Source organism: Frieseomelitta varia, unplaced genomic scaffold, assembly GCF_011392965.1.
Source record: "Frieseomelitta varia isolate USP_RPSP 00005682 unplaced genomic scaffold, Fvar_1.2 scaffold_26, whole genome shotgun sequence".
NCBI classification, from domain to species: Eukaryota; Metazoa; Arthropoda; class Insecta; order Hymenoptera; family Apidae; genus Frieseomelitta; species Frieseomelitta varia.
In genome coordinates this window covers 41,841-62,831 of record NW_025109990.1, presented here as the reverse complement: position 1 = coordinate 62,831, position 20,991 = coordinate 41,841, and the positions used below count along the sequence as shown (strand labels likewise).

Below are 20,991 nucleotides of genomic sequence, written 5' to 3'. Positions count from 1 at the left end.
TCTCGTTTCAAAAGCTGTACTTGTTAATTTACGAACGCGGAAGAAATTTTGCAGCGAGTCGTATCGTTGTAAGACGACTCATATCTCGAAAGAATTGATTGATTAATTAGACGCGTCAGACTTGAAACAGAAGAGAAAGCGGAGTACTGCAAGTGCATATGTATGATCCACCACACACCGCACGCATCTGCGTGTATTTACAGCCTATTAGGCGTAATGGCAGGCTTTGTGGGAATTTACTCCCCCGGAATTAATCAATGCGAAATCTGATATTGCCCCTTGAATTGCAAACAGGGACGAGGCGCTGTTCGAACCGCGGGTTTCCCGAATTTTCCCCATGACGTTAAATTTCGTTAATACCCGGTGCTCTCTGGGGGCTCGGTAACGACTTTACGACGATGCATCGACGATCTAATCTTCCCAAAAGTTCGCCCGCAACTTATCACGTTCTTCTGAACACGGGGAAATGTGTTGGAGAAAATTTAAAGGATCCCTTGCCATCTCAAGTGAATTTTTAAGTTGCAATTTCGACGAATTCGAACCTCGTCGTTGCTATCTTTCAGCAAATATTTGACAAACCTTATGGTTTGGACAAACAAATAATACAGTGTTATGGAAACTCGGCAGACGTACGATGTAATAGACCAGACCACTATCCATATTGCATGTCGAAAACTCCTCGAAACTCGAGCGAAAATAAAAACTATTATATTATAAAAGATTTCCACAGAGTTTGCTTGCACCTTTTTCCAAGAATGCAGCGATACCATGTCCACACGAAACGTGTAAATAAAAAAATCCGACAAGTATACCGGCATAATGATCTTATCGGCGAAAGCAAGCAAGCAAGCGAACGAAGTAACTCCTCTCGCGAGTAAAACAAATTCCGTCCCATCCAGAAACAAATCAAACGAAACGAGGGACGTTCGATCGACGACACACACCGGATCCAAGGATCTTCCATCGATCGACTCGAGAGGTCGTATTCCGAAAACATTTCGAGGCCCGCGGGGAGCGTTAATCGATATTCGAGGCAGCGAATTTCACAGAAAGCCAGCCATTACGCCGAATAGGTGGTGGAGGGAGGGGGGGAGAGGAAGGGTTGGGAGGAGGGGTGTAGTAAGTAAACGCGTAGGGTAAAGCGCGCTGGATCATACATATGCACCGTGGCTCCGGGTGTGTGTGTGTGTGTGTGTGTATCCTTCTCTTCGATTCCAGTTAACTTGGATCACGAGCACGGCATCCCGATGCTACCGGTCACCGGTCCCGAGGGTTCGTCCTGCAATTTAAATGACTGCGACACGCAGCAAATGTCTCTCGGGCTCGGCCAACAACACCGGCTTACCCGCAGCTTGGTCTCCGTCGGCTCCGTCGTCTGCCGAATATGTCACACGAACACGTCCAAGGAGCAGCTCATTTCGCCTTGTAGGTAAATGTATCATCGATTAATTGAACGATTCTCGCCCCCCCCCCTTTGCCCCCCTTTGCGTCCTTTTCCCTCTGACCTTTCTATCTCTTTCTTTTTCACTCGCTTTCTTTCACACCGGAGATTTCGAGATCCTACAGAGTTTCGTAGCACACACATACGCACGAACGAAACGACGGGGTTCTTCAGGTTTCAGAACAGAATTTCAATGAGAGCTTTCAGCTTTAAGCTACACCGTTTCACGAAATCGTTTCGGGGTGGGTAGTAGGGGGGGGGGGGGGGGGGGGCTCGATAGCTGTGTAAGGTAGATTTTACGTGATGCGTTCGGAGATTAGAGTGGCTGCGATGACGTATGAAACCGTGTGGGTGGTTGCCCCGATCTGGAGAACCCGGCCGATCGATGAAATTTGTTCTTATGCGGAGATGTTTAATCTTTCTCGAGTGTATCGAGCTCTCTCTCTCGGCGTTGCCGCAAACGTTTCGATCGCGAGTTCCCAAATTTTACGAATACTTCTACATGATCGTTGGAGACTGGATTCTACGAATTACTGGATCATCGAATTCGCTCTATTTTTTTTTTTCGAAAGTTTGTTTCATCTGCTGTGGTTAATGCAAAGCTCTCCAGAAACTTTCTTTCTCGCTCTCCTTTATAGTTGAAGACACAACCTTCCTCCCAAGGAAGAATGTGGCAATGAAACATTTCGAAACGTTTGGAACACGTAAAAATTACTGCCGTTTCCACAAAATAGAAATTTTATTTTATTTTATTTTGGGGGGGGGGGGACATTGGCCTTAGATGAACGATACTACTTCTCAACTAATTCTTTGCGATTTTGTAATTTCATCAAAGAATCTACTAGCCGACAATTTTCATTTCTCGCCACATCTTTTAAGCTAATCTGGCAACTGTGTTATTTATGCGTGTGTACTGTTGCTCGTCAGGCACGGATTTAGTTATAATCGCTCATTTCAAGTTAAATCGACGATTTAGAGGCGGACTAACGATCCCAAACAATGTTTCAACGTTTTCTTTTTTCCCCCTTTCCTTTATGTTTCTTTCTTTTTACTCACAGCGAACTGCTAGTAATGATCATTTCAATCGCTGGTCCAACTTGCAACTGATCGACGATCGTTCAACAATTGAAATGAAGTGTTTTCTGAAATTTGTCAACGAACTCGTCTTTGAAACTTCCGCAATCACATCTTCATAATTTTTTCTACTACGTTAATACTGAATGGCCAAAGCTTTGAAATACTTAATAGTTCTCGCGTGCAAGAAATGAAAACAAGTTTCCAGTTCACGCCAAATCATTTAATTTCTTTATAAATATATAGTCACGACCGATATCAAAGGACGAAGTCGAAAAATTGTACGAACCTACAAAATTTTTACAAACGACTGCTGATTGGTTTTCGAGCATTCTGCCAATTCTTAAGGATATTCTAGTGTAGACTGCTTTTTTTTTTTTAACTCTGTTAGGGAATTTTTTGCAAAGAAACTATACTTATACTTTTTGCAGTCAAATTGGCAAGGTTTATTTGTACGTATTTCAAAATTTTTTTCGGATACAAAAAGTTAAAATTAGTGCATATTCTCAAACATAGTCGCTTTTAAAAAAGGTCGTCCATGATTCCGGCCATTCTGCTTGTCGGAAATAAAAAAACGTAAATATTTCTTAATTAATATACGGGTCTGACTATAGCAGATACCAAAACAAAAGAAAAAAGTCGATAATTAAAAAAGTAGCGATACTTTGAAGTTCAATTATCGATTTTTCCATGTTTCTGTTAAACTTTGGATATCTAAAAAAATATAAAAAATAAAATTTTTTGGTTGATTCTGGTAGGGGCTATAGTCACACATGTACTAAACGCGTACTGAAAATTTTGAGTCAATTGGTCAAGTAGATTTTGAGATATCACGGACACCGTTATGAGAAACATCGTTTCCAGAAAAATTCCTTAAAGTTTACTATTGCTAGTCGTCGCGTGCTTCAAACAATCATAACTTCGTCAATTTTAGGAGATTTATTTTTGAAACAATGTCCTTTAAGAATGTGCAAAAGAAAAAATTTTTTTTCAAAAGTTTACACTAGAATAGCCCCTTTTTAATATCTTTCGAGATGCGTATTTACGAAACTTAACAATATATGGGGAATAATCCACGGTAAAAATTTGACAAAATTCAGCACGCTAACATCGACAGTAGAATCGCGTAATCGCGTAAACTTATTAAATCCAGCTTTAAAACGGGGGGGAGGAGAAGGGGGAGGGGGAGAGTCGGGTATTTCTATCCCTCCGCTACTCACACATTTACAATGACCCGGCCAGCGAGGGTAAATAATTTTGCAAGTGAAATTCCTGGCCCGCGAATCCTAATTAATTCTCACGCTGCTCGATTAAGTAATGGTTATCCCGTGTCAACTAATTACGAAATCCTATCAACGTTAGGCGACCGACGTTGTTTGAGATACATAAGTACGCACCGGACCTTTCGAAATTAATTCATTATCCACATACGAGAGAAACGATCGTACGCATGATAGTTGATTATTCGACAGTGACAAAACGACGCGGTGGGAAATAATTTTTTCTTTTTTCCAAGCACGCCCCTAAATTGTAGAAGAATTTTTCCTTTTACTTCGACTCGACGAGAATTATTTTCAGAGAGAAAGTGATCAATTGCTGATTTTCAACATCACTGTTGTTATTTAAATTCCTCGGCCTCCGAAGATTATCGCGCGATGAAAAATGAAAATGGACGCCGGTTACTTACGAAAGGGTAGACCAATCGCCGAAGTTTTAAATATCATTAAACATTATCATCACTGTCTGTTTAAATCTCTTAGAAATCTCAAAAGGATCATCGCGCGACGAAAGTTCGAGTGGATGGCAAATCACTCGAACGCGGTTAAACGCGTAAACAATCGCCAGCCTCGTCCCGACATTTTTCCAATCAAATTTTTCCCAAAGTTAAACGTCAGTCGAGCTTCCTACTTTCGAGGCATTCTTAAATCTATCCTTGCACTGCTCGATCGTGATTTAACCTCCTGCGAAATCGAGCGAAACTTGAAATAGGAAAACGACACGAACACGTCGATGGAATTGTAAGGGTGAAAGGAATGAAAGTTTAATTGGCGGGATCTCTCGTGTAAATAGCAACATAAACTGATCAAGTTCTAACGAATATTACAATGAATATTCACAATTTCAGGAAACAGAGTTCTGATATAATCGGTGGATTACGATTGTAACTACTGTTTGAAATAAGATGAAACATTAGAATTTACGTATGTCGATTTTCTACAAGGGTGGGGAAGAAAGAACGATTCGGGAACTCTAGGACGAGCTTTCAACAAATGAAAGAATTAATAAATATTAATGAACTTTTACGTTAGCGGCTCGCTAATATGGTTTGTTTGTTTGAACGAAAGGCGGGACAGTTGGCAAATACAATGGCTACCGATGGGAATAAATCCCTTCAGAATTATACTCACAAATTTATCGAATGCAACGACGTGCACGCGTCTGCCGATAAAACGTGTACATTTCGCTAACGCGTATTTTCACAAGGCTAAAATAATCACATGCACGCGAATCACGAGCTCGTCGATACGTTAATCGCGTATCTTGAACCACAGCGTTTCTCTCTCTTGTATACGAAATAACGCGAAAAACTGAGGAGTAGGGGGGGATTTTGCTTAACCAGCTGTTAACTCGTGCTAATTGTTAAAAAAAAAAAAAAAAAAGAAGGAGAAACAATCACAGGCATGATCTTTCCAGTTTCGGTTCTCAATCCTTCGCATTAAAGTATCACATAAACGTTCAAAATAATTAATTTGTTGGAGGATTCAGAGAGTATATTTGTAATTTGTTACGTATGCCTGATAAATATTATATTATACTTTCAGGCTCGTTAGATTCTTGACGATTTTAACGAATATCAAAGGTTCACAATGCCACATTTTGGACATCGTGTGCATTTTCATACTCACAAATATACAAATGTCGTGCAAGCATCTAGTAGATATGTAAAAACTCACGTTTACTAGGTGCTGGTGTTGATCCCGGGGTAATAGAAATCGCGAGCAACGATCTGACAACAAAGTGTTGAAATAATAGACGGGCGGCGAGCGATCGCTTTCGACAGGCGGTTAGACGCGACGCCGTGACATGATGCAGCAGCGTTTGCTAAAGTCGGCTGAAGTAGACCGAGTGAAAAGAAATAGGTCGCGCGATACGCGTGTCATTCCGCGAGAATTCCCTCGAGGACCGACCCGGTGAATTAAGTTCCTCGCGACGCGTCGTACAACCCCCCCGAAAAAGAAGAAGAAGAAGAAGAAGAAGGGGTTGCGCAGAGCGTGAAGGAATAAACGTGAATCGAAAGGAGAGAGAGAGAGAGAGAGGAGAGTGAATGGCAGTTTGTTGAAGGAAAACGAGTGAAAAGGGACAAAGCCAGGCAGCAGAAAGGGGAGAAAGGAAGAAAAGAGTGGCGGAGAAGAGAGTGAGATTTTTATTCGCGCATTGAAAACACTGCGGGTGTGCTGACCGAGGCCAGATTAAAATTGTAGAACAGCAAAACGCTGTCGTTCTCGATTCGATTGAGGAGGCTCGGCGAGGGTTTGCAAGGCCGCGGACGAGACAGTTTCGAAGCTTTCGTTCAACGCACCCGTCTCGCCGCCGACGAGTTTCATCGGAACGATTTACAGTTACAGAATGCTCCTTTAAGCGTCCGCAGTTTCGCGAGATATGGTGTATTTTGCGAACCGGCATCGGGAGAAAGATGATGAGCGAGGATGAGTGTCAACTGTTGTGCCGATACTGCGGCGAATTTCCGGAATTGTTTGCTACAATATCTGATTGCAAAGACATTTAACATTTTGACATTTCATTTAAACTGAATGCATTCAAACTGTTTTAAATTTAATGCTTTTTTAAATTTTAACTGAACAGAGGAATAATCATCAAAATGATTGTAATTGATCTAAGTTTCTCGAAAATTTGTTGAAATTTCTGTGAAATTTCAGTTGATCAATAATTGTGAATAATTGAATGGAAACCTTGAATAATAAATCATCAATATTAAATCAACGATACACATAGTATGATTCTATAATCGTATTAATACATATATATTGGATATTTGTTATTTAATATAAAATTTGACTGACGTATGTCCGAAGAAACCATAATGTGCCGAGATATCAACATCATATACCGCTTGTTTTGTTCACGTTTGATGCGACTGCGCGGTAAGGCAGCGTAGAGTAGTGGGGATAGCGACGGACGCTTACGCGGGCCCGCTGCTGTATTTGGCAAGGATAACTATAACGGATGTTGGAAAAGAAAGAAGTATCCCAATTTTCACTTTGTAATCGCGTAATTTCTCTTTCTTCGCCGTGAAAAAAAAAAAAAAAATACAGATTCTTGAGGGAGAACGCTCGCCAGAAATTCGTACGAAAATTCGGAACAGTAGCGTTGTGGCTACTATTTTCTTCACTATTCAAAATTACGCGGATAACTGGACCAATAGTACACCACGCTTATAATTTTCTATCTTTTTTTGTGCCGCAAACGATCACAGCGAACGACTGTTAACGTTGATGGCGATCATAGTTGGACGATTATGGATCACATTAGCGAGAAGTTACTAAATCGAGGCCGCGCGAGCCTGTTTGCGCGGTTTAACAGAGCACCACGTGCACGCCCATCTGCTCACGCAATTCGTCATTGAGATTAGTTCGATCCCCTTGTGGGAGCTGCGTTTGATCCCCAACTATGTCTGGATTAGAATCGAATCGGACATGTGCCCGCCACGAGAGACGGCTGCAAATCTCCGAACGATCTTTCTTAAACACGATGATTGACTTTAACGAGCCTCGTCGTATGGCATTCTATTCTGAATTAAAAAAGAAAACAATGTTCGTCACGGACCAGTGTCAAATTATAAGACTGGAGCTATCAGTGGAAGGATGATGTTAACTTTCGACACTCGAGCAATACTGAGACTTACCAACAGATCCATGCATCAACCTCTTGAAAGTCAAGGTATAGAGTTTCTTTCTTTAAACATTTCAAAGCTGTGTGAATTTCCGCAATCGACGGATACACTAACCTGACGTACGTTGCAGAGAGAGAAAAAAAAAAAAATTGCAAACAGACTGGAATTGTGTGAATGATATAAATTTCGAAAACTACTGCTATCAATGTGCCACGGTTCAAGATCTCATTGAATGATATTCTGTGTGTGCACACGTTTATTAACAAAACGAATTATATAGATACATAACGTGTACACACGGAAAAGAAAATAAAAGAAAAAGAAAAAAGAAGAAAGAACAAAGAGAACACGTAGAAAAGCACGCGTCGTTGGCGAGCAAGCGTTTGCAGCAAACCGGTCCGGCCTGTTTTTGCGCCGGGATTTTTCTATTATTTTCGGGCAAAGTCGTGGTGGGACACGCAAATAAATGGCGAGGAACGAACAGTTTGATGAAACGGCGGACACTCGCCGGATGGAAATTTAAAAAGTAGACTGTGCAATTTAGTTTACGGGATGCGGAATAATTGAAGGGGCCGTGTGATGAACTTTTGCTTATGTATTGAAAAGCACCGGTGTGCACGGTGCGTGCGCGAGAAAATGTCGAAATAAAGGATTAAAAGTCAACAATATTGCGGATTCCAGCCGCGTCTGGATTCCTGCCGGTCTCTTTGGAAATGGAAACGGTAAAAATTCATCGGGCAAAATTGACCGGTTGAAAGCCGCAAGTTTCATCGTTGGGCACGCTCTCGCGAAATTTCACATTCACCGTGAAACGTAATTAAGAAAACTGGCTCGTTAAATGCGATGATCAGAGTAGCTTCGTCTAATTTCGTGTTTACTACGAGCACGATTGAAGAAATAAGAGGCCTGGTTAGAGATCTCTCGTTCCTCGGTATTTTAAATTTCCCATAAACGCGTAATAATAATTGCGATCACGACTCTGCTTCGAAATATACTCCACGTGGGTTTCTTTTTTTGGAATCTCGCTTGAGATGCTCAAGCGGTACAAAAATTCAGGCTACCTGAATTTTACTTTCTACTTTACGCTCTCAAAAGTAATTGACTGGCAACGAAATGAGACAAAGCGAAATTAAAAGTTCAGTGTTCAATTAAATCAAATTTCCCGAAAATGCTTGAACGATCACGGCCTGATAACTGTTAATTCAGAGTACGAAACTTGGAACGAGATAACTTTGGGAAAATTCTTCTTGTAATTAATTGATAATAATGACGGCGTGTTCTTTGGCCGTACTCTGGCCAAAGAAACAGATTCGTTCCAAGGCGCAGCATTCGTCAGTTAACTAATAATAAGAACTAAGATTGTTCGCGAACTTCGTGAAACACGTTAGCACACATATCTTCCGGAGTTTGCTCGAAGTAGTTAGACGAAGTTTCTGGAAAAGTAGTGGCACAGTTTACGTTACAAATGTATCATGTCGAGTCAATTAGTCTTCTAACTTTAGTTAGCACAGCTATAACGAGCAATTGTTGTGAAAATGCCGTTGCAGCTTGATCTTCGTGCTCAACTCCGTGTCTCGCAATCAATTACGAGGATTTCCAGCTGTTCTTCGAGATTACGCTAAGATATTCAAAAATCACGCTGATATTATTAATCTACTCCTCGTTCGCAGATCGAGGAAACTTGCAACGAAAATTCAGACGTAGAACACGTATTTTCGGGAAATTGAACGTGGAAACTGAATGTATTTTCTCTTTCCGAAAATAAAAAAAGAACCGTCAGACCTCGAAGTATTGCAATTTATAAATTATTAAGTATCTCCCCTCGTAATTTTCGCCATCTCGCTGCAAGCAAATTCGTTCTAATTATTAATTAAAAATTTCCCCGGTAATTTTGCTCGACAATGAAAACACGCGAAGAGCCATTCTTGCAAACTAGCGCTTACATTTGTGAAATTACACTGCCGTTGTTTTCCAGTACGTCTCTCGACAGAAAAGAGAAACATTCGCGACTATTTCTAAAACACGTGCAAACGCGCCAGCAACAAGAGTGCCAACAGAAGAAATATTCGTCGTGTACCCTTGCAAGAAAATATTATTCAGAAAGTCGCTGAAAAAGACACAGCAAAATATCATCCTCTCGAAGCAGAATGCCCGCAAACGAGGGGACGAGAATGTCAACGATAATACGCAGCGCGGGTACGTTAAAGCAAGTACATGAACATCCGTACGGGATAAACGAGCGGTGAAACAACATGAATCGCGTCGGGGAACGAAGAAAGAAGGTGAAGTGGTTAAAAGAGGATGTGGAACAAGAAACATGCTCCGAAAGTGCAAAAAAGGAGCAGAGAAAGTTAATGGAAACGTTATCTACGCGCGGCACCTCAAGCTAAAATAGAGAAATCACCGCTCGGTACACGCGAGCTGTCTCTCTCTCTCTCTCTCTCTCTCTCTCTCTCTCTCTCTTTTTCTATATTCAAATCTTTTTTACGTTTCCCTTTCACGCAGCCGTGTCGGCGGAAAAGACTGAAAGGGGCTGAATAATAGGGGGGGGCGTTGAATTCTTTAAACGCATCTCCCTTCGCCCCTCCCGCCCGGCAACAGAATTTCGCAGGGAGTTATGGAATCGCGGACGCGCATAAGCGACGAAACCCCTGTATTATTTAAAATTCTCCCCTTTTGTCTTTGCTCGTCGTTGTCCCGAAAAGAAAATGGATTAATTAACTCGAACGACCTGCACATCCGCTCCGTGACGTAAACACGGAAAGAGAGATATTGTAGAAAGAAAGCGTACAACCCCCTTCTACATTCCACAGCGCGGTGGAAGGTGATTCATTCGCGTCTCGTGTGAACGATCGTTACGTTTTATCATCTTCCCCCCCCCCCCTAATTTCCAACAACGAGTCTTGTTTATTCGTCCGGTTCTCGGGTGGACCGAGTGCGGATGCATTGAACGCAAAGCCAGTTTCGAGTTGGAAAAATACGGACAGGAAAACGAAATTGTAGAATTACAGAGTGGAAAGAGGCACTTTACCAATTTTCAGGTCCCGCGCGATCGTTGGCTCGTCGTTTATAGAACTGTTCCTTACCTGAAACATAAATTATACATTGTTGTTAGGTCGAGAATTGTGGTCTGGAGCTCGATTGCGCCAACTCGTTGCAAGTTGGATAATTTATTTTGGGGGAGAAAGGATCAATATCAGTAATTAACAACAATTGTGAAAAATATCTTGGAATACGTCCATTAGAGGGAAGATTAAAAGCAGAGACCGAATCGGCAAAATACTGGTATTTTTAGGTTATTATTCGATTACGTTTGATGAAACCGAAATGGTACGGATGCCGGTATAATGCTATCAAAACGATGTTAGGTCGGTAGATGTATTTCGGTATAATAACCGGTAAATAAAATATTAATATATTAGAAAAGGAAAAGAAGACAATGATTAAATGTTTTCATAAAGCTGGCGATAGAAAATTTGATGACGCTTAACACACGTATCCTTTATTATTTCTAATACTAATTCATCGTTGTATCTCCATACAATATCAGCCACGATACTCTTATTCAATTTTAAAAGATGACCGATTTCTCGATACGTTTCTCCTTTTTCTCGGCGAAAAATGACTAATTATTGTACGTCGATAAATCGAAAGAAGAGTTGAAACAACGATTAATCGTAGAATGGAAGAATATTCCGCTAAATTATTTAAAAAAAAAATTACTGGAAATATGCCTAAACGTCTGCGATATATTATTGAAGTTAAGGGCTACCTAGCAAAATATTAATTATCGTTTATGTTAACAATTTTCAGGTTCAAATATTGTAGTTCCTCAAATGTCTGAATATTTTTGCCACGCTACATTTCGACATAGTTCAGTTTATAGTTTGACATTAAGAAAAGTATGCAATAAATAAATAAAATTTATGTTACTATAAACTATAATGAATGTTCTATTATATTATTAAAAAATTAATCCAAATTTACCATTATAAATAATCGAAATCCACAACAATATTTTGAATAGCATGATGTCCGAATATTAATAAGAGTCACTGTACGTAGAAAATGAAAAATGTGTTTTCGTAAGTAAAGCGGTGCCGGTATAGTTAAGCTAAGTTGAAAGTTTCAAATTTTGTTTGGAAATTGTTTTATAAAAACATACGATGGCTGAAATTATCGAGTTCGAAAAATCCTGCGGGAAGAAATTGAACTCTTTCATTCCACGAAGATTGTATCTCGTATTTCAGCTCACGTATTAATATCAGTTTTTGATACACCGATTTTTTCAAAGTTATTCGCACAGAAAAATCCAGCGGCGCGAAATCGGGCAATATCAGGCTATTGTTCTCCGCGTATTTCCTATTGTTGTTGCAGCCTTTTAATAAAACCTCGAGTAACCTATATATTTACACGTATAACGCTTTTTTTCTCTCATTTATATTCGCGGCACATCCCAACGCAGTTTAACCAGTAAAAACTCTCTTCACAGGTGTTACTTTCCTTGCAAGTCTAGTTTGTTCAATTCTAATTACACAAAGTATTGGCACACCACTATACCACCAATCAATGAACTCGTATTAAAATAATGAAAAGAGACTTGAAAATAATGAAACGAGACTTTGGTAGAAAATTTGTTTCATCGATGAAACGTTATATTATAACAATAAAGTGTTATTTTATACTTTACATTCATATTTTTATATTTTATACTATTTTATAACTTGATTTAAATTAAATTAGAAAAGCGGGGTAGAAGGCTGTTTCATCGATAAAATATCATAACAACGAAGTACTGTACTATTTTATACTCCGTTATGTCTCACATTTCACACTATTTTATAATTTGCAGCATTTCTGATTCGAATATTGAATACAGGGAAGCTTCATTACACTTTGAATATCACGCATATTTAGTTGCATATTGTACGGTGGATATTTCGTTCATTTCATTTGCATACATTCTATGGACCCACACAGATGCACAAAAATCCACAATATCTAGTTATTAACTTCACATGTATATTCATCGACGCAAGAGTGAGAGAGAGAGAGAGAGAGAGAGAGGGGAGAAGTCGGAGAATCCAACAAACCACCCGACGTTTCCCATTTCAAGTCAGACACCCATCGTTTAAGTCAACTTTGTCGTATCTTCGCCGCAGACACACGGCAAGGAACTGCTTATGCGGTGAGTTTCCTTAGCAAAACAGAAGCACGCCTGGTCTTTTTGTATCAACCGGGACTTGCAAGTCCTTTCGAAACTATGGACGAGAGCAGAAATTTCGCAGACTTTACGCGATTCAGCTTATTCAACGGTGTCTTTCGGCGGCTCTACGCTCCTCGGAAGCCCTCTCCTCACCAGTCTTAACCTGCTGAAGTAGGCAAACACACTTCCGGCGAAGTTGAGCGAGCGGAAACGCGTTTTCAATCACCCGCCGCGCGAATCGTCGCGTGTTCTCCACGTTTTCGAAACTGTCGCCAATTTTTCGCAGCGAGATTTCGAAATTAAACGAGATTAAATGGCAAACCCGATAGTTGAATTTCGAATTTCATAATAAAATGTACAAAGGTGTAGGGATTCATTTTAATAAATCTGGGGAGGCACGATGTGACAAAGTTGAGTTCTTCACGTTCTAGACTTTCAAACAATCTTAGATTGACACACTGAACTGTACGAAAATCTTTTCAAGATGAGAATTTGAAAAATTTGGAAAAGTTTGGAGGGATTTTATTAAAATAGGACAGCCTCGATTCTCCAGAAAGTTCTGCATTCGCAATTATATTTTGATTATTCAAGACGCTCAAGCTCCAAAGAGCCAGATGAGAGGCAGCTTTTGGAAACGCGACGACGGATGGAACGATTCGAGAAGCGCACGGGTGGAAAATGATTAAGTTCGCGGAAACTTGAGAAAAAAGAAGAGGAAAGAGAATGGAGGGAGAAAAATCTCGGCAGAATTGGCCGGGAAAGAGAACGAGGGAAAGAAATATAAAAGGGCGTGTGAAACGTAAGACGAGTGTCGGATGGAAATCCCTTTCGCCGAACGGCCGCCATCATAATTTTCAAACTTACTCAACTTCTTTTCTTATTCGAATGTTACTGTGAAATATAAGGTGCCTGGATACCCAAGAAGGAAATAAGATGGAGCCAGGCTCCCGGCCACGTGATGTATGTACCAGGCACTTTTACACCGCGAATTTCGACACGTTTCTAAAATGTAGAATTGAACCGATTCGCGCGTCGTTACGAACCAGCACGATTTTCGCTCGTGTTAATTCTCGCAGAGGTCACGGCGCGAGTGATTTTCAATCGAGATAGATAGTTGTCGTATTTCAAGGCGCGTGACAGCCAGCGACACGCCTTTCGAGTATGAACATTTGTTGGAACCGCTTTCGAAAATTTGGAACTTGCTTTGAAAAAACTCGCGCTCAGTTTCCACCTGTAGAACATATTTGACGATTGCAGTTTTGCAAAAATTAATCATGACGATAACACAGGCAAAGAGGAGACTCTCTGACGGCTGACACTCATCGGAAAACTCGGCAGAAATGACACTTGCAAATATCAATGAGACTTTAAGGATATTTCGCAGAAATATTGCAACGTGAATGGCGCTATAAAATTTACGTTTAGAACGGAGTTGGCTAACTGGCGCTACCCCCTCCACTGCGCTGAAATTTCCTCGCCGTGCATGAGCCCCACTCTTTCCCTACTAAGCCAGTGGAGGGGATAGACTCTGGCTTAAATGATAAATTTCTAATGGAAATTATGAAAACTGAACGCGTGGCGCGTAATGGTCAAAGTCGATAAAGATTCCAGTGTTATAAATATACTCGTCTAATATATAATTAGCGCTTGGTCGATGGTGGATACGAAATTCTATTTCCAGCTACACATTATCGATCGTCCATATCATTTTTTCATGAGATATTCCAATTATTCGATTATTTCTTTATAATAATTCGCAGAGATTATCTGACATCGAAAAGGCTTTCTTTAAAGTACATTCGTGGACAGTGTCTACGCTAGGTCTACCAGTGGTAGCAAGTACTTTAGCTTCTTTATACTGTCTTTCTCAACAAACGTTGTTCCAAAATGAGACAAGAATTTTAAAACATTTAATTTAATTTTCGTATTCGGGGAAACGATAGTGGAACAAACTTTAATTCTGGTTCAAAGCTCTTACTTGAGCAATATTTGTAAACTAACTGGTTCCTCAATTTTTAATATATTTTTCCTGAAATTTGTGCAGGTGTAAAGGATCGCTGGCGTACGTGCACCTGGCGTGCCTGGAGAGATGGTTGAATCAATCGTGCCGATCGTATTGCGAGTTGTGTCGTTATCACTTCAACGTTATCGAAACGCCTCGTTACCGATGGTAAGCATCGACCAAGAATTTCACAGTTTCTTTCAATACTGATTAACTCGTAGGGAAATAAAAGATATCCTCTACTCGTCGTTAGAATGATATATCTGAATTCTTTGATACACGAGATCAAATCCTTCTGTGTGAATACGCGATGAAAATTGCGTAACGCATGAAATTCAACTTATTTTCGACCTGTATAGTGATCACTTTTATGGGAACCTTCAGGCCAGAATCGTTGAGGATATGGATCACCCATCCCAGGAATCGTAGAAACATACAGTCAGACTTGCTTATCTTCACACTACTTTCCGTCGTTACCGTGGGTTTGGTAACAGTTTGCCTCCTAGGTGAGTGAAATTACTCACAGTGAAATTATGCTTTACGCGCACGCATAGAAACGCCAGTTTTATCCTCCGACGTTAATGATAATGACATTCTCGTGCGCGTTGAAACGTAGGTATGCAATACTTCGTTATCGAGGGAAACAAGATCGGCGTTTCCAAACTGTGGACGAGAGGGGCCATATGGTTCTTCCTCACCATCGTCGTGCTGGGTTACATCACGACGGTCTATTTACTCGGAAAAGTAACGATCGTTTTAATTTCAAAGTGAAACCAAGTAATGCCAAACTAACTAGTCTCGCAATTTCCCATTTTCAACGTGTCTCCTTCTCTCCCGCATCGATTTATTATATAACAGCGATCATGTCCATTTCTATTTCTACTTCGTGCGAAAAAGAGCTTGAGTTAAACTATTTCTCAAAGTACAAAATTTTACAATTTCTCTAGTCCCTTTAATACTAAACCTACCATCAGATCAAATTGACCATTTTCAAACTTTCGCGTACAATTCCCTACATACAATATTATCACACCTCTATTTATCGTTACTTGAAATATTTTTCTTAAAATATACGTACAATGAATTTTTCAGTATTTGCGTAGCCGAAACTTGTGAAGGTTGTTTCATTTGGTAATTTAATTCAGTCAGTCAAATTGACTATTGTCTACAAATTCAAATGTAAAGAAACTTTTTCTTTTTTTCTTTTTGACTGATGACCGTAGGAAGTAACGAGTAAACACGAAGTGTCGGTAGGTTTAGTGTTAAATATACACTCCTACTTTAATCTCATTTCGCTTCTGCCTATAACGAAGCTCCCCCTCAAAAGAGACTGACTGCAAGCATAATATCAAACAGCGAACAGCGTCACAGCGAAACGTGTTTAACTCTCGTTTGTCGCGTTTCTCGCAATTAACCGACTGGCTGCTGGACTGGCCGCGCGAAGATTAGCTTTGCAGAAGCAGCAAAGCAGTAAACCTGACGATAAATTCCCCATTTATTTCGCGCGGCGATGCACGGTCGCGGTTTTTTCGACCAACGTGCGCGCGGAAGGAAGCAACCACCGTGCCAGAGAAAAACGTTGCACGTTTGAAACTTTCTTGGACAAAGTCACCAGCCGGATGTACCGTTTTATTTCTCATTGTCAGCCCGCGTCGCTATTTACGGTCATAGAGAGCAACGTCAACCAAGCAAGCACACGCTTCTAACAAGTTCTTTAAATGGGCTTGGTGTAATCTCGAAAACTTGCGAGATTTTCTTTTCTCTCTCTCTTTCTCTCTCACACACACAAACACACCCTCGTAACGTGTCAACCACCGAACTGGACTCTTCGCGGGAGAATTCTGGGCATATTCTCGCCGCGAGTAATCTCTTTAATGGCGCGGCGTGTCTCGCTTCTTCCTTTCCGCAGCTATAAATCCATCCACGAGGTGGTCAGACTGGGAAAACTCGAGACTTTTGCCACCTTTGTTCTTATCGAGGGCTGACGCGTCTCTCGTTTAAATACGCGAATGTTTCGAGAAGTAGTGAAACTTGCCCCGTTTTGTAGACAAATAATGCTCGATCCACTCTCGGAGTGTACAGTGACATTCAAAAGTATACCGTCACGTATTTACATTCACTGCATTTGATAAATTATAAATTTAATTTATAATATAAATATGATAAATCATTATTATTTTATTATTTAGTACATAAAAATATTTGGAACAAAATGTTTTTTTTCCTTTGTTTTAAATTAATTTTGACATCATTGAAAAATTGTTTGTTAAAAATAATACCCTGAAATTAAATTTATCACTTTACGTTAATACACCTTAAACTTTAGACCAATGATGGCGAAACCTATCATACTCTAACCCAGGGTTTTTGAATTTCCCACGCGTTGATTTTTATAAACTTATCATCACATATATAAAAGAATTTTAATTATTTCTCGAAGCCCTCTTTTCAAAAAATGTTAAGAAAATTACAAGTGTTCGGTTCGAGCTTAAAAGTGAGAAATAAATGCATAATTGTGTTTTATGGAGGGTTTACAACTTGGTTATGTATACATATAGGTATTTTAAGTCTTAAATGTTATGTGAGTTAGTTGTGTCCAAAAAATTTTATACAGCGCTTACGATTAAACAGATGTAATAAACACTAAAAAAACACACTAGATCCCATTCTCAGAATGGGTAGCTTTGCTAGTTTTTTATATAATAAAAGAGAGAACAGACAATAAACAATATTAAGAAATAAAGTATACATATCTAATGTGTAGTGCAGGGATGACTGGGCATGATGTCACCCCTTTTATATCAATTTCTTGACGTCGACATTTATTGTTTGCTCTTCACTTGCAAAAATAAAAGTTGTAAAACAAAAAGGAAACCTACACGTTTTCAGAGGATTATAAAAGTGAGAACCAAAAAACAGTAGTTTCTAACCATCCTCCCCTCTCCCTTTCCAAGTGACTTTCCACCGACTTAGTGACCCACGAGCTAGTACTAAAAAAAAAAAAAATGAACAAAATTTGACCTACTTCTCAAAAAGATTCGCCGTCACTGCTCTAGACACTTTTCTTCACAATTATACAGCTTTTGCGCTATTATAAGAATTGCAAAGAAGCAAAACTACTAATCGTAATAGCGTGGTAACAGAAAGTAACCAAGCGACAAAGAAAATCAAACAAACATAGATGGAAGAATAAAAATCGCGCGACGTTTCGTCACACTCGAAAGAAAAACTGTAAGAAGAATACTGAAACCACGGTCCCGGTAGTTTCTCGTGAAAAATTCGTCGTCCAGTCGGAAAATCACGCGCAGAGAGAGAGAGAGAGAGAGAGGACGTCGAGGCACGGTGATGCTCGGCAGGAAGCTGACGCTTTTAGCCGGAAAGAAGGTGTCGCGGCACGTTTGTTCCGCCCCACTCGGCTGACGCGTTCCATTCACGCAGCCAAGCGCGTTCGCTCACCTGTTTCACCTTTGCGCCCGCGGCTTAATGCATCCGGGCCCGAGGCAGCTTGTTATCTGGGTCGGGGCGGAATCGCGTCGCATAAACATAAACCGCGGAAGACAGTCGTCGGCAGCGAGCAACGCTCGGCGTCGTAAAGGCCGACGACCTAGACCTGCCTCGGAGCTACCCGCAAATGCGGCTGCCTCCGTCTCTCGGGGCGCAACACCGCGATATTTTTACCCTCGAACGGAACGCGGAAACATCATCGATACGCTGTCGATCCCTCGATCGACGCCGTCGGTTTTGAAAATTCTTGGCGAGCATTCGGATAAATTTGAGGACAGTCGCTATCTAGAGGAGACAGAGAATCGCGCGCCTGTGTTGAAACCAGGTTCGATCGTCGACAGCGGTTTTGATACAGGTGTGATCGCAATGATCTGCGTGAGATTGAAATTGTAATTTTCACACAATTATATATACGACGCGTGAAAGTAGATGCTTAAAAGGTTCGCATAGCGGTATTTATGGAAATTCTTTCAGAATATATAACACACACACAGGCACGCGTGTTGAAGTTCATCCATGGTAAGTGTTCCAGTATCGTATCGTTGAGATCTGTTACATTTATGTATGCTATCACGGGAACATGAGATTTTAGATACCTATTTTGTCATTTACCGAGGCATCGCCGCTCCCATATCAAGAAACATTGGACGTAATGTCAAGTATAAAGCAACGAGGCGGCGAGCTCCCTGTATTTTTACAGCTTCCATCAAACCCCGTGCTCGAGCTGCAAAAGGATGAAAGGAATGGCTGTATAGCGATTCCTGCTACGGCCAGCTCCTTCGCCGCTTTTCAATATCTTGTCGCTCCTTTTACTATTCGACTCGCCATTTTTTCCCCTTCTCTCTCTCTTTCCCTTTTCCCTTTTTCTCCTTCTCTTTGCATTTCGTGTTTTTCGTTACTATGCTCGGCCCTCCAGCCGAGGCAATTTTATAACAGCTTCTTCTTTGTAAACTCGGAGGCGAAGAAACTCTGGCGGAGAACTCTACTCGAGAAATATATAGTCTGAAACTGACGTGTAATTTTCTGCCTCAAAGCGATTGTCTTCCTTAGAACATCGCCCACGATTGTTCCGTTGGAAATTTTCATTGATGTTTCTCTTTTTACGCTTCATCTCCTTTAAATCTTTCATCAGAGGGGCAGGACGGATCGTAGCCATGCAAACGCATGAAAGTCAATTTCGTTGCTTTAAACGTCGCTTTTTAAAACTGCTCGTCGGTTGTTTCCTCTCTGAAGAGGTGTATCAACAGCAGTTGAACATAAACGAAATTTCACCGAACGAAAGAGTTTTCGTCTGTGATTTTACAAATATTTTTATAACAGACCATAGAAATATCTCTTGCCTAAGTATCATATAAATTTTCAAATTTATGCGATCTTTGTGTCTCTACAAGTGTTCAGATTTTGTACATATCCACCGATGCTTGAAAATACTCTTCGACTCTCGCGGCAAAAGTAATCTCAATTTCAGTACCACGACGATTACGAGAAAAACTACGCGCAATGTAACGGGATCGAACGATTTCGAAAGGGCTGATTGCGAGTCACATCATCGAGGGCGAAATATCTCAGCGCGGGTACGAGACAAGAATTCCAAGCAAAAACCTTGTCGACCGGCTGCATAAATTCAATTGCCGCGGAGCAGTCGAATCGAGATCCAGCCGGTGCACCGTTTAATTAAGAATTATCGTGAATACGTGACAGCGTATCCGGGGCGATCGGCCCTCGATCAGGTCCGCGACTCGAAACCTGCCCACTTCGAAGCCACTCCGCTCTAATTTATCGTGCCGAGTGTCTTTTGGCCGTGACAACCGAGACTATCCGGCGGAATTTAAATCAGCGCGGAAAAGATCCTCTTTCCCTCGCTCCGCGAGTCACAACTGGTTTCTCTCTTTCCGGCCAGGACCAGGTGTCGCCGTGGTACAGATGGTGGAAGAGCACCGTCAACGTGCGGCTCATCAGGGACCCTCAACTCTTCAGGCCGCCCTCCGAATCGTTTCAACCTCACGAGGGTCAAACGTTGCCCGGTCCGGACGTAAGTTTCCAATCAATTCGAAACGGACAGAGAGCGTCGTAGAGGGGACACTTCCTGCTTCTATTTTTTTCACAAAATAGCGCAAAGGCTTTAAATTCGAAGTTGGCCAGAGGTTTCCAATGAACTGCACTTGAGCAGAGGAACTCTCCCCTCTACGTTTTTATTTTATGAAACGGGAAACTTTAAAGTCGACTCACGAGTTCGAAAAACGAACTACGTACACCGAGAATCGTAGAGGAGAAATTTTCCCTGTTTCTCATTGTGGAATTTTTGAATTCAACGTAAACGTTTCAGCCTTACGCAAGACGATATCGTTGGAAATAAAGATATCAGAAATGACTTGGAGGAATCATTCGTTTTCTTAATCCCCAGGTGCACCAGTAGCAACCCCCTATCCAGCGTCGAATAGTTAAGAGTCCTGCGCTGCGAGTATGGTAATTAACCGTAATTAATTAACTTTAACACGAATTTACGTGAAATCTTGTGTGTTCGAAGTAATAAATAAATAAATAAAAGCCCCGCCAATTGTACCCGTTGAATGACAAACAAAGTGAAACTTTAATCACCTGCGCTGGCAACTGGATTGCGGACCATAACGAGCGACCAAACCGTATAAAATAATTTGTCGCTTCCCTTACGAACTTATCGGTCCAATATCGTCGGATAGAAATTATTGCGAAGTATAATAAATTTATTATTTGCCTGAGTTATGCTTAAATATACTTTAAACTGAAGAAATATTGCAATTTTGCAACAAAAAATTCTCGACGCGCGTGGCAACTGATTGGCGGACCATAACGAGTGACCAAACCGTATAAAA

At 40.8% G+C, this 20,991-nt stretch overlaps 1 protein-coding gene across 1 annotated transcript; it reads left to right on the top strand.

The window, feature by feature from the left end:
• The first annotated feature begins 1,228 nt into the window (after positions 1-1,228).
• On the top strand, positions 1,229-20,616 carry LOC122528806 (E3 ubiquitin-protein ligase MARCHF2-like). The gene is made up of 5 exons (XM_043654323.1): positions 1,229-1,429; positions 14,678-14,803; positions 15,020-15,141; positions 20,040-20,171; positions 20,544-20,616. The coding sequence occupies exons 1-5, from the start codon at positions 1,248-1,250 to the stop codon at positions 20,582-20,584; spliced, it is 603 nt and encodes a 200-aa protein (XP_043510258.1). The 5' UTR covers positions 1,229-1,247; the 3' UTR covers positions 20,585-20,616.
• The last annotated feature ends 375 nt before the right edge of the window (positions 20,617-20,991 follow it).

Excerpts from the sequence above, each read along its gene's own strand:
- LOC122528806 (XM_043654323.1), top strand. The coding sequence starts at position 1,248 with ATGCTACCGGTCACCGGTCCCGAGGGTTCGTCCTGCAATTTAAATGAC. Across the intron at positions 15,142-20,039 it reads GGTAACAGTTTGCCTCCTAG|GACCAGGTGTCGCCGTGGTA; the intron begins GTGAGTGAAATT and ends CTTTCCGGCCAG. Across the intron at positions 20,172-20,543 it reads AAACGTTGCCCGGTCCGGAC|GTGCACCAGTAGCAACCCCC; the intron begins GTAAGTTTCCAA and ends CTTAATCCCCAG.